We start from the raw sequence: 15,149 nt of genomic DNA on the forward strand, positions 1-15,149 counted from the left end.
TCAATATACCCCAAGACATATTGTATTTTATATGTTTTATATCTCCATGAGGAAGCTGCTTGAGGTTCATCTTTTTATTGCCAGAGATTAGGACATGTGAGGCAAATTATTTTGTGCTGGTTTCTCTGTATCATGTTTTTATTGTAATCTATGAAGATAATCATTAAGCAAGCCTTGGGAACAAATGCCAATCTCTTTATACTCAGTATATTGAGCAAAATTCCACTGAGAAAAAAAGGTCTTTATTCTCTGATCACCATCGAGGCGCTCAAGGAGTTGGTAAAAAAATAAAAAATTTCATCAGAAGGGGATACATGAACCGCATTACAATCAGTTTTTTTTTCCACATTTATTTTCCATTTGCTTTTCGGAAAACCACCTGGTGTCCCTTTAATCTCACGGACGCATCTAGACTGTCCAGGTGGTCCCAATCTGTTCCACACTCTTCACTGTACTCCACTTACAATGGAGGCGCCAAAGAACTTCCGATCAGATTTCAGCACAGTAATTAAACTGACATTATAACAAGAAAGATGCTCGCTCGTTGAACAAATAGCACCTACTTGATAATCTGTCCTTCTGCCATTTCTGTCTTGGATTCATCAAATTGGAGGGAAGCTCATTGTCTCTTCCAGTAATGCTCAGAGATTTCTATTTACACCCCCACCGGATCTAGGCGAGCACAAAGGAACTTACCTCACAACTATTGTCCTTGAAGGACTACCACGCAGGTATGAGCATAAAAAGGAAGCCACTTTGGGAAGCAGACAGTCGAATCACATGAACAGAGAACAACTCTTCAGAGTGAAAAAGACAGTGGAAAAAGACCAGTAGCAGGAAGAGAAGAGAGAAGAGGAGTTGAGACGCTTGGCAACAGGTAAGGAACATTAAGCTTTTATCAGATTACTACATTTCATTGTTTGCATGAAGATTATTAAACAAACAAACCTACAAATGATTGAGTTCAGTGCATTCCATTGATATCTAGAGTAAATCTGTCTTTTTAATTCAGTTGATTCCATAATTTGCAATGGGAATTTTTGCAATGGGCATTTATTAATATAAATAAATATTTTGGCCAAGCAAAGCAAACTGAATGAAATAGCCTCATCTCACATTACCTATGATCTATTATCTTTATTCACTAAACAGGCATCAGCAGGGTTCCACACAAATATTTTTATACTAGGAGCACATGTGCTCCTAAGTTTGAAAGTTTGAGCACACTAATACATTCAAATGAGTAGTTAGCACACATCAATTTTCAGGAGCTCCCGGAATGAGAGCACTGTAGAACCCTGGTCAGTACATCTACAGTATAACTTACTGAAGACTAAGTTTAATGATTCCGTGTTGAACTATTTATTTGAAATTTGCATCCAATCTGTTTTCTTAATATTCTGATATTTTGTTCTGAACTGTGATTTTATAGAAATATATCATTATATAATGTGGTTGAGCCGCGGTGCACGCCTATGGTAATGGACCTTGATGCTGGTATCAGTTCCTTACAGTTGCACAGCAAGGACCTGGGTTCGTGTCCCTGTCCTGCCAAAGCTGTGTTTGGCTGGTTCATGTGAATCAGCGTAATTGGCTCGCCGCTCCGAGGGAGGGACTCGGCAAGGGTTAGTAGTACAATTGGCTACCAAATTGGGAGAAAAATATAAAAATGAGAAACCAAAAAATAGAAACCCATTTTTTTTTCAATAGTTAATTTATGCACTCGATAATGGTGTAGAAAGGCAAAACTGTTAAAACACACAAAAGAAATTTCTGTTTTTATTGGATTTCTTTTCTGACCGATTAAAGCTTACACTTTTAATCAAGTTTATTTTCCACAACAATTTATGTTAATACAGTTGCTCAAGGAACAGAATATACTGCACCTAAACATTTCATTTCATAGTATGTAGCTGTCTTGATTACATTAATATTATATTCAGTTTTGGTTTACAATATTATTGGGAAACCCACAAGTTTTTTTTATTTGCATTAGACAGGTAATACTGCTTTTTCTAATTCCATTAGTGGATATAATCCACTCAGTCAGTGGTTCCCTATGGAGCCCCCAAAGTGTGTTGTGGGAACATTATGTGTATGTTGTGGGAACAAGATCTGTATCTTGCGGGAACAAGTTATTAACATGTGGGGACAGAGCCATACTGTATCTAGCAAGATCCATATGTCATGTGAACAAGATCTGTATCTCAAGGGGACAAGTTAATAAAATAGTTTTAAGATAATTTAATAATGCAAATGAACAAACCACCCAGCAGGGAAATGTGCAGCTGTGTTTTAAGGCCAAATGTTGCAATATTGTTATCCCTTCAACATTACCATATGGTAATACGTGGATTGGATAACAATGTTACTATATAACCTAGTAAATGCACTGTAATACAGGCACATTATGCTTGTGTCAATGTAACATTGTTGGGGCCAGATGAGGCTTTCTCAGACATTGGTGGGGGATGCATCCCCTGTCTAAATGACTCGTATGGTGCTGACAATTTATGGCATTCATGAATAGTAAAGAATAGTAAAAGTGTAAGAAAATTTGTGATGAGGGCTATAGCCCCAACATTTTCCTATATCCTATTTGAGTTCAATCTGTCATCAGCTATTGTTACAGGACACGTGATTAGTATGTATACGAATACTAAGTGGGCTCCGGAACTATTGGCACCCTTGATTAATATGCTCAAAAATATTGTAAACTAAAAAATAATATAGTCATTGACATTTTCCAACAATAATAATGATTCAATGGAATTAACAAAAGTCTTCCATTTTTTAAATGAAAAATGTAATTCTACAAAAACAGGTTTCACAATTATTTTTTGCAAACACCCCTTGCAAAGATTCCAGCCAGACTTTTCATATAATTTGTGAAAAGGTTCAAATTTGGAGGGACCATTCATCCATACATCCGACTTTGAGCATTGCATCAAATTTCAGTTCAGACCACAGGTTTTTATGGGATTTAAGTCTGGAGACTGAGATGGCCATTGCAGAACATGGATATTGTTTTCACTTAACCATGCCTGTGTGGATTTTGATGTAAGTTTGGAGTCATTGTCCTGCTGGACAATCTCCCATGACCAAGTCTCAGCTTCCTAGCTGAGTCAACCAGATTTTCTGCCAATATTTCCTGGTATTTTATTGAATTAATAGTGTCATTAATCTCACTGGCAGCTTCTCCTTGTATGCATTCCTTGCCACCAAACATGTCAATGGTATGTGTGGCCAAAATCATATTGTTTAATGTTCAATTTTGGTTTCATCTGACCATAGCACTCTCTTCTAGTCATAATTCCAATAAGGTTTCGCAAACTCCAGATGCTTGGTTTTTTATTGTGTTCAGTAAAAGCCCACCCTTGTTGGTATGGAGATGCCATTTTATGGGGTTTTCTTTAGACTTGGTAACCCCAAAATGCAACCAATCTCTGCCATTCTATGGCCTCCCTCACCATCTTTTTTATTATTGCCCTGAGCGTGCTATAGCTAGTTATCTCTGCTAGGAAGTTGAGGCTTGGTCATAGGTAGATTGTCCTTCCAGAAATTACTCCAAACATACCCCAAAATTCACACAGAATCCACCCATCTTCTGCAATGGCTATCTCAATCTCCAGACTTAAATCCCATCAGAAACCTGTGGTCTGAACTGCACACGGGGTCCATAGGTGCAAACACAAGGATAATAATGATTCTGAAAGGTTTCCCATGGAGAAGTGGTCAGAAATTCTTCAAAAATGTTCTTTAACATTATCACAGGAATAGAAAAAGACTCATGGCTGTCATTTCTGCACAAATTATGAAACTAGGGGTGCCAATAATTGTGAAATCAGTTCTTTTTAAGATTTATTTTTTATTTGAAAAATGTTTGGTTGATTCCATTTAATAATTAATAAAGCACACTACTTTACACATGTTGGAAAATACAGCTTATGTCAATAACTATTATTTTTTTAGTGTGTATTTATGAAGGGTGTCAAATATTAGGCCACTGTATATTTATATATTGTTTTATATAGTATTTATATAACCTGAAGTGGATTAATAATACATAATGTGTGGAGGCAATGTTGCCTGTGCCAGCCTATGTTATAGCATGTATCAAGCCTAGTCTCATGGAATATATATGTACCTCTGAGAACTACATTCTCACAGGTGCAGTACACATTCTTGCAGTTTTAAAACTAAATGTCCAAAAGTGCTGCTAAATAGCTCAGACCTTAAGGAATGTAACATTACAAGCATTTTTTAAATCCCCCAAATCTACCAAAACTACTATGTACATTTTATGTATTGGTGGTTGTGTGAATGTAATATCAGAACATATGATTCATGAAGAACATTTTAAAAAATAGAAATTAAGATCGCCCTTCCCCAAACCTGTCCACCCTTCCACCTAATTGCTTTGATTTAATCATTTTGCAATAAAGTGTGTTGTATTTATGCCAAGCAGTTTGATACGTTATTGTACAAATGTGATTTTTGAGCCCAGATCGTAAATTGGAGAAACTGTCACACAAACCTCTGTACTAAATAAGTGGAGTGTTCAAGCCTGCTTCTTGAGCCAATAGCCTGATCTCCCATCAGGTCTACCGGACGGTTGATAAAGTCTAAGCTTCCCTTTAGCATCCCCAATGTACTACGATTTCGAAACAGCAGCAAAGTGTACCTCCATCCTGGGCGACCACAATGTAAGTTATTTTTCAAAATGAGGTACTTTTTCATGTTTAGATGGATTGTTTACCCTCTTAAGCCACATCACAGTGAATCTAAAATTGCTTTGCATGCCATGAATAATGGAAGTCCTATGTTCATATTGCTCTTATTGTTTTTTAATGACACAAAACAAGGTAACATTTCTTCACTGATCAAATGTGTAAATTTTTCCCTTCAACCCAGCAACTCAATGAGCCGGTTTTGGCATTTTCCCTGTATTCAATACTTCTTAATCTATCCAATGGTTACTTTATATGACCAGGTGTCCACACTTTCATCAATTATGAACCTGATGATTCCACTCAGTCTTTGATATCAGTTAAATAGTTTTTTACCTGTCTTTGTTAATGTGAATATGTGACTTTTATTCTTTATGGCATGCATATAAATTTCTAGGATAAAGTGGCTTAAGAGCTAAAATAATCTCTCTAAACATGAAAATGAAAAAAAAATCTAAAAGCTTGTTGAAATTCTGGGATTGCAATTGTGGTTGGAATGAACACCAGTATAGTCAGTGGTCCCTTAAGACCGAGAACCACTGCACAAGATTGCCTGAAGTATATTGGAAACCAGAACATGCAACATTTGTGGTTACCTTGGACAAAATGACAAACTGATTATGATTAATATATACATCTGGAGAAAGGTGCTTGTGTGGGTTTCGGGTGAAAATGAAGCCTTCGTACACTATGTGTCATCAGCCCAGTAGTGGAATCATTCATTATAACTGGGAGGAAGCACGCTAATAGAAGCTTAGAAAACAGCTCAGTGCCACTCTTTTATAATCAATCAGCCATCCTCAGGGTCACTTTACCAAACTTAGACACTTGATTTACACATTACGGCATTGACATTGAGGTCTGTCATTCAGGTTTAAAAGAACTGAATGTTCCTCCAACCTAACATCCAAACAATAAGGCATGAGATACTTTAATTTGGCAGTGCAGTTTTAACTGTTCCATAGGCCATAATTAATGGCTGTTTAGCATTGTTTTTTCACCGTGCAATTTTCAATCACTATAGTAACAGGATATATTGTTTGAAAGCGATAAACCTCATGGTTCTATCTGTATTGCTGATTTTAACATGCCATTGCCTTAGCGACAACAATTCTTTATTTTGTAACCTGTGGGTGGCAAAATTGGATTTTGGAAATCCATGTACAAAACAAAATAGGGTAATGTCAGTGTCCTTTTCACAGCAAAGGTCCAGCGAACCAAATGCATAATAATGCTATTCTAAAAATGTGCTCTGAGAATGTCCATTGTTTACATATAATTTTTCTGGATGAATTATCGTTGTCTATTTCCCCGTTGTAAACTTGTACAAAAATACATAGGAATGCTATTATCTACAGTAATGCAGTTGTACAGCATAGGCATGACCCCCATCAGTGACCCGAAAACACACGATAACTTCTGCTCAGTGTAGAACCAGCTAGTAGTATGGTATTGAAGTGACGACTGAGGTATTTTAGCTAATGACATTATGTTTCCCACGGTGTATAATTTGTTAGGCTTGCAAAAAACAACGCAGCATTTTTTCGCCATTTCAGCATTTTAGCATTATCAGTATGCATGTTGAGACTGTTATACTTCGGCAAAAACAATTCTTGAGATCTTATGCCCAAAACGTTTGACGTTTTACAACAAAAAATGTATTTTAACATAACATAACATAACATAACATAACATAACATAACATAACATAACATAACAGGGGGCGGCATGGATGGTGAAGTGGGTAGCACTGCCGCCTCACAGCAATGAGGTCCTGGGTTTGAATCCCCATCGGCCGGGGCCTCTCTGTGTGGAGTTTGCATGTTCTCCCCGTGTTCATGTGGGTTTCCTCCGGGTACTCCGGTTTCCTCCCACAGTCCAAAGACATGCAGGTTAGGCTGATTGGAGAGTCTATATTGCCTGTGGGTTTGAGTGTGTGAGTGAATGGTGTGTGTGCCCTGCAATGGACTGGTGACCTGTCCAGGGTGTATTCCTGCCTTTTGCCCAATGTATGCTGGGATAGGCTCCAGCCCCACTGCGACCCTGTTCAGGATAAGCGGGTTAGGATAATGAATGAATGAATGAATGAATGAATAACATAACAGGCTGTTCAGCCCAGCAATGCTTGTCTTTTCCTACTGCTTAGTTTACCTAAAAGCGAAGTCGTATCTAGCACTGTATCAAGCCTGGTCTTCAAAACCCCCAGTGTTTCAGCGTCCACTACATATACTGGCAAGCTATTCCACACAGTGACCACTCGGAATTTATTCCATTTGTGCTCTCTTGTTTTGCTAACCAAACTGATACTGAGAATATGCAGCTTTAAGAGGGGTGATTGGTCCATGTGTTTATGTGAGGCCGCTGGGAATGGTGAGGGAGTGAGTGGAGTTGTGCGCCTGTTATATGTGTGTTCTCAAAGAGAGCATGGTTGTGGAGAGAAGATGGGAGTACAAGTCAGTTAATATTGCTTTCTTCGGTGCAATAAAGGAAGCGAATGCCTAAGAACTCCTCGTTTTTGCAGCATAAAGGCATTAAGTTGCTGACAAGCACACGGTGCAGCTACAGCTAACTAGTTATAATTAGCAGCTTTGGACCTGGAATCAAAAAGGAATAGTGATTCAGTTCTTCTGTGTTTCCCAAAGGTTCAGAGACAGAAGCAGGAAAAATTAACAGCAGTGACTGACAGCCTGTGCAGTCCAATCAGAACAGCTCTTATTTGCATGTTGGAGCATGAAATAAATAAATCCATAAATAAATCCATCAATATATACGGAAATAAATACATTTATTTATTTATTTAATCATTTATTTACCATTTTATTTATTTATTTATTTATTTATTTATTTATTTATTTATTTACCATTTTATTTATTTATTTAATCATTTATTGACAATTTTATTTAAGGATATACTTATGGATTTATTTATGGATTTATTTAAGGATTTCATGCTCCAACATGCAAATAAGAGCTGTTCTGATTGGACTGCACAGGCTGTCAGTCACTGCTGCAATGATGTCAGAAAAAGATGGAGGAAAGGAATATCGCGGACCTGCTGCGTGAAGCAGCAGATCGAATTGAACGGCAAACAGGAGACGGTTAGTAGGCTAATGTAGCTAGCTACATTAATCCTAAAATCGAGCTTGTGTAGACACACCAAAGAGGCAAGCAACATCTGCTGGTTTAATGCCACTCAGGATGTACGTTTCCAACACCTCAAGAGGAATCTCATAAGAGGGTCGTCCTACACTTCTCCCTTGTTGATTTTCTAATGCAGCACGATGCAGAATCATCTGCAGGTTGCTCCACACAACCTCGTCCACATCAGAATCAGTCAGTGCTGCTATTTCTACAACGCTGTCTACAAAGTCTTCCACTGTTTCTATAATATTATTGAGTGGTACATTACCAATGGTATCTGCCAGTCTTAACATTTCATTTCTTAGCTCCGATAAAAACTCAATTTTGGTACCTAGCTAACCGGTAGTATAGTCACACTTGTAAAGAACTTGTAGACAATCCAATCCCAGCATAGGCCACTGCAGTCCAATCAGAACAGCTAGCCCAACTGAAACCCACCCCCTTATTTGCATGTTGGAGCATGAAATCCTTAAATAAATCCATAAATAAATCCATAAATAAAAGTGTCAATAAATCATTATAAAAATAAATAAATAAATAAATAAATAAATAAATAAATAAATAAATAAAATGGTAAATAAAGGATTAAATAAATAAATGAATGTATTTATTTCCGTATATATTGATGGATTTATTTATGGATTTATTTATTGATGGATTTATTGATGGATATATTGAAGTATTTATTGATGGATTTAATGAAGGATTTATTTATTAATATGTCACAAAGCGTCCTCCATAATATTAGGCCACACTGTGCAAACGTCATTAAATGTGCAATTGAAATAGCGGGCTAAACGTACCCAATCTCCTGGAATGCGCAATATCATTGTTCCAGTGTTAAGAAAGGACAATGTTTAAAATTAAAATGAAAGATTCTTCCCGGAAATGCGCATTATTATAATCAAATTTTCACCCCAAAAAGTCATATCTTCCATTCGATTTTCACCTGAAAAAGAAAACCTCGTAAAATTCCCATATTTTAAAATAAAAAATAAAATGATGAGGCTTATTAATTTTGCAATTCCTAAGGACTTCCAAAGAATCTCTCATCTCTCTAGTCATTCAAGTTAATGTGAGGAAGACAGCGAAAAACACTTTTGACTCCACAATAGAGGTCATTTTCAGTGACAAGCCTTTTTACAATTAATATGTGATTTTGTACAATCTTCTCAACCTGTTGCTGTGTGAGGAGAGCACAAGGAGAGGTAGGTTCAGAGGTAACGGAAGAATGACAGGCGGGGGGAAGTGCAGGATAAAAAATGTTGTATACTTTAGTAAGTAAAATACTGTATTTTAATTCTTAAAAACCCATATTCTCATTTCATTTCCATGTTTCCTTTTGGAATCTCCAAATGTCCTTTTTGGAAAACTGACCTCTAAACGGTACAACATGACACATTTCTTCAAAATTTGAAGCAAAATTTTTTTACAGTTTAAAAATAATAATAAAAAGTAAAAAGGCCCTGTGCAAAAGTTTGGGATTTGGGGTTAGTAATTTGTAACTCCTCCTCGGGCAACTATAACAGCTTGTAAATGCTTCCTGTAGCAAGCTAAGAGTATTTCGATTCTTGCTTTTGCAATTTTTCCCCATTCTTCCTGGCAGAACACCTCTAGCTCAGAAATATTCTTCGGCATCCTTGCATGTACGTTATGTTTGAGATCTCTAAGTGTAGCTTAGAAAAAACAATGCAGACTGCAAATTTTTTGTGATATTGTCATCAAATTTTAAAGGGGATTTGTCCAATGTTGTGGATGTGGATACATAATCTGAACAGAAACAGAAAATATTTTCAGCAAGAAAAAATTCCACTTCCACTCCCACTGTTTCAGCTTCAGGAACTTTATTTTACTAATACCTAAAGTAATTCAGACTATTTGGAAGACAAACCCCAAAGGGTTACCTGTCAGAAGAGACCAGATTATGCCTGTAGTCAAAAGGGTTCAAGAATAGTAACCATTTCATTTTGGGTATATAATTGTCAAGCTTGTGTTAAGAAAAGGGACGATACTAAAGGGGTTAAAAGAGACAGGAAGTGTGCGTAGTGATATTATCCTCACTTCCCCAGATTAACAGAATGTTAACCTGTCGAAAAATGTGACATTTAATTTTAATTGCTGCAAAATGTACCTGTGAGCACGTAATCGTCGTTCTGCCAAAAAGTGGTCTGAAATACGTATGAGCTGGAAATTATACAGAACCATTTTACATTTGTCACTATGTAATGTAGGCCTACTGGTCCCACAGCTGCAGACTGTGCCTGTATTCTTGGTGAAAACATTTTACTGTGGCCCAATATGGGAATGAACCAGCAAAAATGAGCATGCACACCCCCTCCAGGAATGGAGTTGTGTACCCCTGCCATAGAGTGTGAAAACACTATGGTAATTTGCGCTGGCCTGTATTACAGTGAGTGCAGAGTGCGAAGATGCTGTGGTAATATGCGCTGGCCTGTATTACAGTGACTGCAGAGTCCGAAGATGCTGTGTCCGGCCTGGAAGCTGGCACTGGCTGTGCTGTGTGCATTTTGTTCAGAGACGAGCGGTCAGTGCTGGGAACATTTGCACTGTAGAGATCTCAGCTCTGAGGAAAACATGCTGGTGAGTGCAAACCACCCATTCCATTCCCAATAGAATTACAATGCTTGGTTCCCAGAATGCTACACTGGGACTAACACCCATGTGTTAGTCACCATGATATCCACATGGTGAATGATAGTCATTTGAGAATCAACATTTGTCATTGCTTGAAAATTTTATTGAGATATAAAACGTCCTTGGAACAGTTCAGTAATTCCATTTTTTAAATGTTAGCTGGGTTAGTTGAGTTGTTTCCTGTAAAATATGAGGAGTGCATTTAAGATATTTGTTTTTATTTAAAAATGTTTGCTATGCTTCCCCTTGAAGGCCATGGTCACTCTACAGTCACTTTATTCTTTTTGCAACAAACAAGAATTTGACTGCAGTAACCAAATTTTATAACTGCATTCTATGTAACATTAATAAAATACAATTTGCAACATGCTCATCTTGAATGCAGCCCTGCCTTTTCCCAACTAGTAAAAGTTTACTTTGACTAGCAGGAATGCATTCGGCAGTGCACGTCTGAGCTGACAGCAGGGCGGCACGCCCCCAGCGCCGTGGAAGCGGACGGGGATGAGGGCACGCTGGGCTTGCTGCTCCCTGTGCTGTCCGGCATGCAGGAGGGCCCTGAGGTGGAGGAGCAGGGGCGCGAGCCTCGCCAGGAGGAAAAGCGCTCCTACTCCATGGAGCACTTCCGTTGGGGCAAGCCCGTCGGGCGCAAGCGCCGGCCGATCAAGGTCTTCCCCAGCGCCATGGAGGAGGAGTCGTCCGAGGCCTACCCGGCTGAAATGAGGAGAGAGCTCCAGGGCAACTGGGACTACGCCCCAGAAGAAGAAGGCAGCTTGTCTGAGGACCACCCACAGCTCACCCTCCAGGCCAAGAAGGACAGCCCCTACAAGATGAAGCACTTCCGCTGGAATGGGCCTCCCGCCAGCAAACGGTACGGCGGCTTCATGAAGCCCTGGGGAGAGCGAAGCCAAAAGCCCCTGCTGACTCTCTTTAAAAACGTTATCATCAAGGACGGGCAGCAGAAGAAGGCTCAGTAAAGACACGCCCAGTGGGTGAGAGGGAGGGAAGGAGGGAGGAAGGAAGGAAGGAAGGAAAGGAGGGAGGGAGGGACGGTTATGGAGGGAGGGAGGGATAGTCAGAGGGGTGGTTTCACCACCTCGGCTCCCACTTCCTGTTTTCACCCATCAGGTAGCTTTGATTTGTTTTGACAAAACATTTTGCTCAAAGGAGATGCTTTATTACCAGCAGCTACTTTGCTTTTACAACGTAGTCACACATAACTTCTGAATATTGTACATAAACCTGCTTTTGACTGAGGGAGATGGTGAGGAAGGAGAGATTGAAAATGGAAAGCATTTTTTATTTTGTATTGACATGTACTATATTGTAAATGAATTCAACATTAAAAAGATGGTACTTTGTTGCAAACTACAAAATATGTTCCTATTTATTCTTTGTGATGTTGACAACCGAATGCAAAGCATGTATTAGTTATTTTTTCACTGAGCAATGAAATATTTTAAATATATAGTATTGTTATATTAATTAAATATAGAATTAACCAGAGTTTCCAGACCGAAAAGATGAAAACATTATACATTGAAAAATTATCTTTTACATTTTTAATCAAATATTACTAATCAATTCTACAAATTTTGCATGGAAAATGTCCTGCATACTGTAGAGACAATAATTGTATTTTTTTTACATCATATTTTCATGCAGCAACATTGAGACCGCCACTCAACCAGGCCCATACGCCCATAAAAACAAAAGAATACATGCTGATTTGAATAATTACATAATTTAAAATAATTTTCCACAAAATAACTTTTAAAGACGTTTTTTTGATCCATCTGATACAAATACCTGGGTATAAGGACCTGCCCTGTAGCGTAGTGGTTAAGGTACATGTTATAATAATAATCCTTTAAGCTGATGCTAAAGAGAGACATGTCTCTCTATTGTGTTTTTCTAGTCACAAAAACACTTGTCACATTCTGTATATAACTATGCAAATATATTTTTAAAAAATAAGCTGTGGAGTAATACACTACTGTATGCCAGAAGGAAATAATTGAATATTTCAATATTTGACCTAATTTACCAAAAACTGATTTTAAGCCCACATGAATATAAGTATGCAATATACATTACATTACATACATTATATTAAAGGCATTTAGCAGATGGTCTTATCCAGAGCGACGTACAATGGAGTGCAAATCAAACCCAGGTACAAGTACATTCAGGACCCGAGAGGAAAGTACAGTTCCGAGTCCTGTCATGATCATATAGATACAAATTGAACCTTTGAAGAGTACATCATCTTACAAAGTAGCATAGCACGATTGGCAGCTAGACTACCGAAATGCTCCTGATGAGCTGGTCGGCACTGTGCATGGCAGCCAATCACCTTAGGTGTGTGAGTGTGTGTATGAATGGGTGAATGAGCAGCATCAATTGTACAGGGCTTTGGATAAAGGCGTTATATAAATGACAACCATTTACCATAAGTACTACAATAATTTATGGCATACACAAGGCTAATCATGGTAGGGAGGGAATAGTGCAGCCTGAAGAGATGAGTCTTCAGTCTGTGTTTGAAAATGGTCAGAGACTCTGATGTTCTGACATCCACAGGAAGGTCGTTCCACCACCGTGGGGCCAGGATAGACAGCAGTTGTGACTGAGAAGTGCCGGTGCGACGAGGGGGAGGTGGCAGGCATCCTGCATGTATGACATGAAATGCTTAGTGCCATATTTTATTGGCAAATATATATATATCTGTTGTTAGACACATACAAATACATTTAACATGACTGGCATATTGTAATGAATGCATACTACTATGCTAAATATAGTGAGTAAGCTATATTTTCATTGTATAATTAATTACTCGAGAATTCACTACAAATCAGGTAGTTTATTCACATTTTTAAATTGATTCTTGAAATAGAACTAAATAATTATAATCTGTCATAATGGCTTCATTTAGCCTAACCTTTCTATAAACATTTAAATAATACTGCATACATTTGGTAAAATTAAATATGAGAACATTTATTCTTTATTTTATCATCTCACAGGCTTTTCAGAAAACAAATGAATGGTTTGGGGGTGAATTCAGAGGATAGATTATGGGGTAAGTAAACTAATTTAAACTTGATAGATAGATAGATAGATAGATAGATACTTTATTCATCCCGAGGGAAATTTTAGGCATCCAGTAGCTTATACATACACACATATACACACTTATCTCACACACATAAAGATCAAAATCACTCACAGAAAAGTAAGAAATAAAGCGCATGTGAAGTTCCCATAGAGCTTGGGGTGTTTTTGCAGGTCGGAGACCAAATTAATCCGCTTACTGGAGGTATTGAAGCCTCTATTGCAAAAAATCTAATTTCCCCATTGAGTCCACTCAAAACTATGATTTTACCCTGGCAAATTTATACTATTTTGAACTGTACTTTTAAATTCAAAAGTTTCTTCAGACTTCACAAATTACTTTCCAGGGACCAATTTTCTTTTTCTGAGCCGCACAAAAGAAGATATGACATTTTTCCTGTTTAGGTGTGCAGTGCTCATGCTCTAGTGCCAACAACATAATTTAGAAAGGCTCAAATATATAAGGTATCACCATCTACACTGCATGTCAGGACAAAAAGTCTTGAAGTCCAAGGAACTCTCTGTAGACCTCTGCTTTGAGAGTTCCCAGGATTGTGAAATGGAAGAAGTTTGGAACCATCAGGACTCCTAGAATTGGCCCTCTGACCAAACTGAATAACCAGGCAAGAGGGGACTTGGTCAGGGACGTGACCAAAATCCCAACAGTCACTCTAACAGAGCTTGGAAGTCATCTGCAGAGATCGGAGAAGCTGGTGGAAGAATGACCATCTTCACAGCTCTCCATCAATCAGGCCTTTACGGTAGAGTGCCTAGATGGAAGCTACTCTTGAGTAAAAGTAATATGACAGCCCTCTTGGACTCTGAGAGCATGAGGAAAAAGATTATCTAGTCTCTACTATGATTAAACCCTGTTATTTACCACATCTTAGCGTCTGCTTGTGGTTTCCGGTTCCTTAACAGAACGATCTAGCCACAATGGAGCCAGCATACCACAACAGGCTTCCTAGGCCCTTCTCTCTCAGGGCGCTCAGCTGAGACAGCACGACACAGAACAGATGATGTCCATGACGCTGCTGACCCAAGACAGCTGCTGCAACCTCCGCCCAAGCTGCCACCGTGCTCCAGGTCCAGTCTGTGGCTAGCTGCCGAGGAGTTCCTGAGCCCACTGCCCGCTCCTGACCGGTACTCTGAGGAGCCTTGATTCCTGCGGCGCCTTCCTCGCCCAGTGGTTTTCGGGCTTCAGTCCTCATTCCCCTCCGAGCAATCCAAGGTCACCCAAGTGATCACCCTGCTCACTGGGAAGGCTCGTGCCTGGGTTACGGCATGGTGGGAATCTGGCCACTGCCACCCATCTGTCCTTCTCCACTGAGATGGTAAATGGTTGCTGTACAATTAATGCTTCTCATTCACCCATTCATACACACACTCACACACCAATGGCGATTGGCTGCCATGCAAGGCGCCAACCAGCTCGTCAGGAGCATTTGGGGGTTAGGTGTCTTGTTCAGGGACACTTCGACACAGCCCGGGCGGGGGATCGAACCGGCA

General features: G+C 38.9%; 1 protein-coding gene across 1 annotated transcript; it reads left to right on the forward strand.

Moving 5' to 3' along the window:
* The first annotated feature begins 779 nt into the window (after positions 1 to 779).
* Positions 780 to 11,504, forward strand: pomca (proopiomelanocortin a). Its single transcript, XM_061242505.1, has 3 exons — positions 780 to 877; positions 10,335 to 10,472; positions 10,955 to 11,504. The coding sequence occupies exons 2-3, from the start codon at positions 10,353 to 10,355 to the stop codon at positions 11,498 to 11,500; spliced, it is 666 nt and encodes a 221-aa protein (XP_061098489.1). The 5' UTR covers positions 780 to 877; positions 10,335 to 10,352; the 3' UTR covers positions 11,501 to 11,504.
* Positions 11,505 to 15,149: the final 3,645 nt, after the last annotated feature.

The sequence above is a fragment of the Conger conger genome, chromosome 5, assembly GCF_963514075.1.
Source record: "Conger conger chromosome 5, fConCon1.1, whole genome shotgun sequence".
NCBI lineage: Eukaryota > Metazoa > Chordata > Actinopteri > Anguilliformes > Congridae > Conger > Conger conger.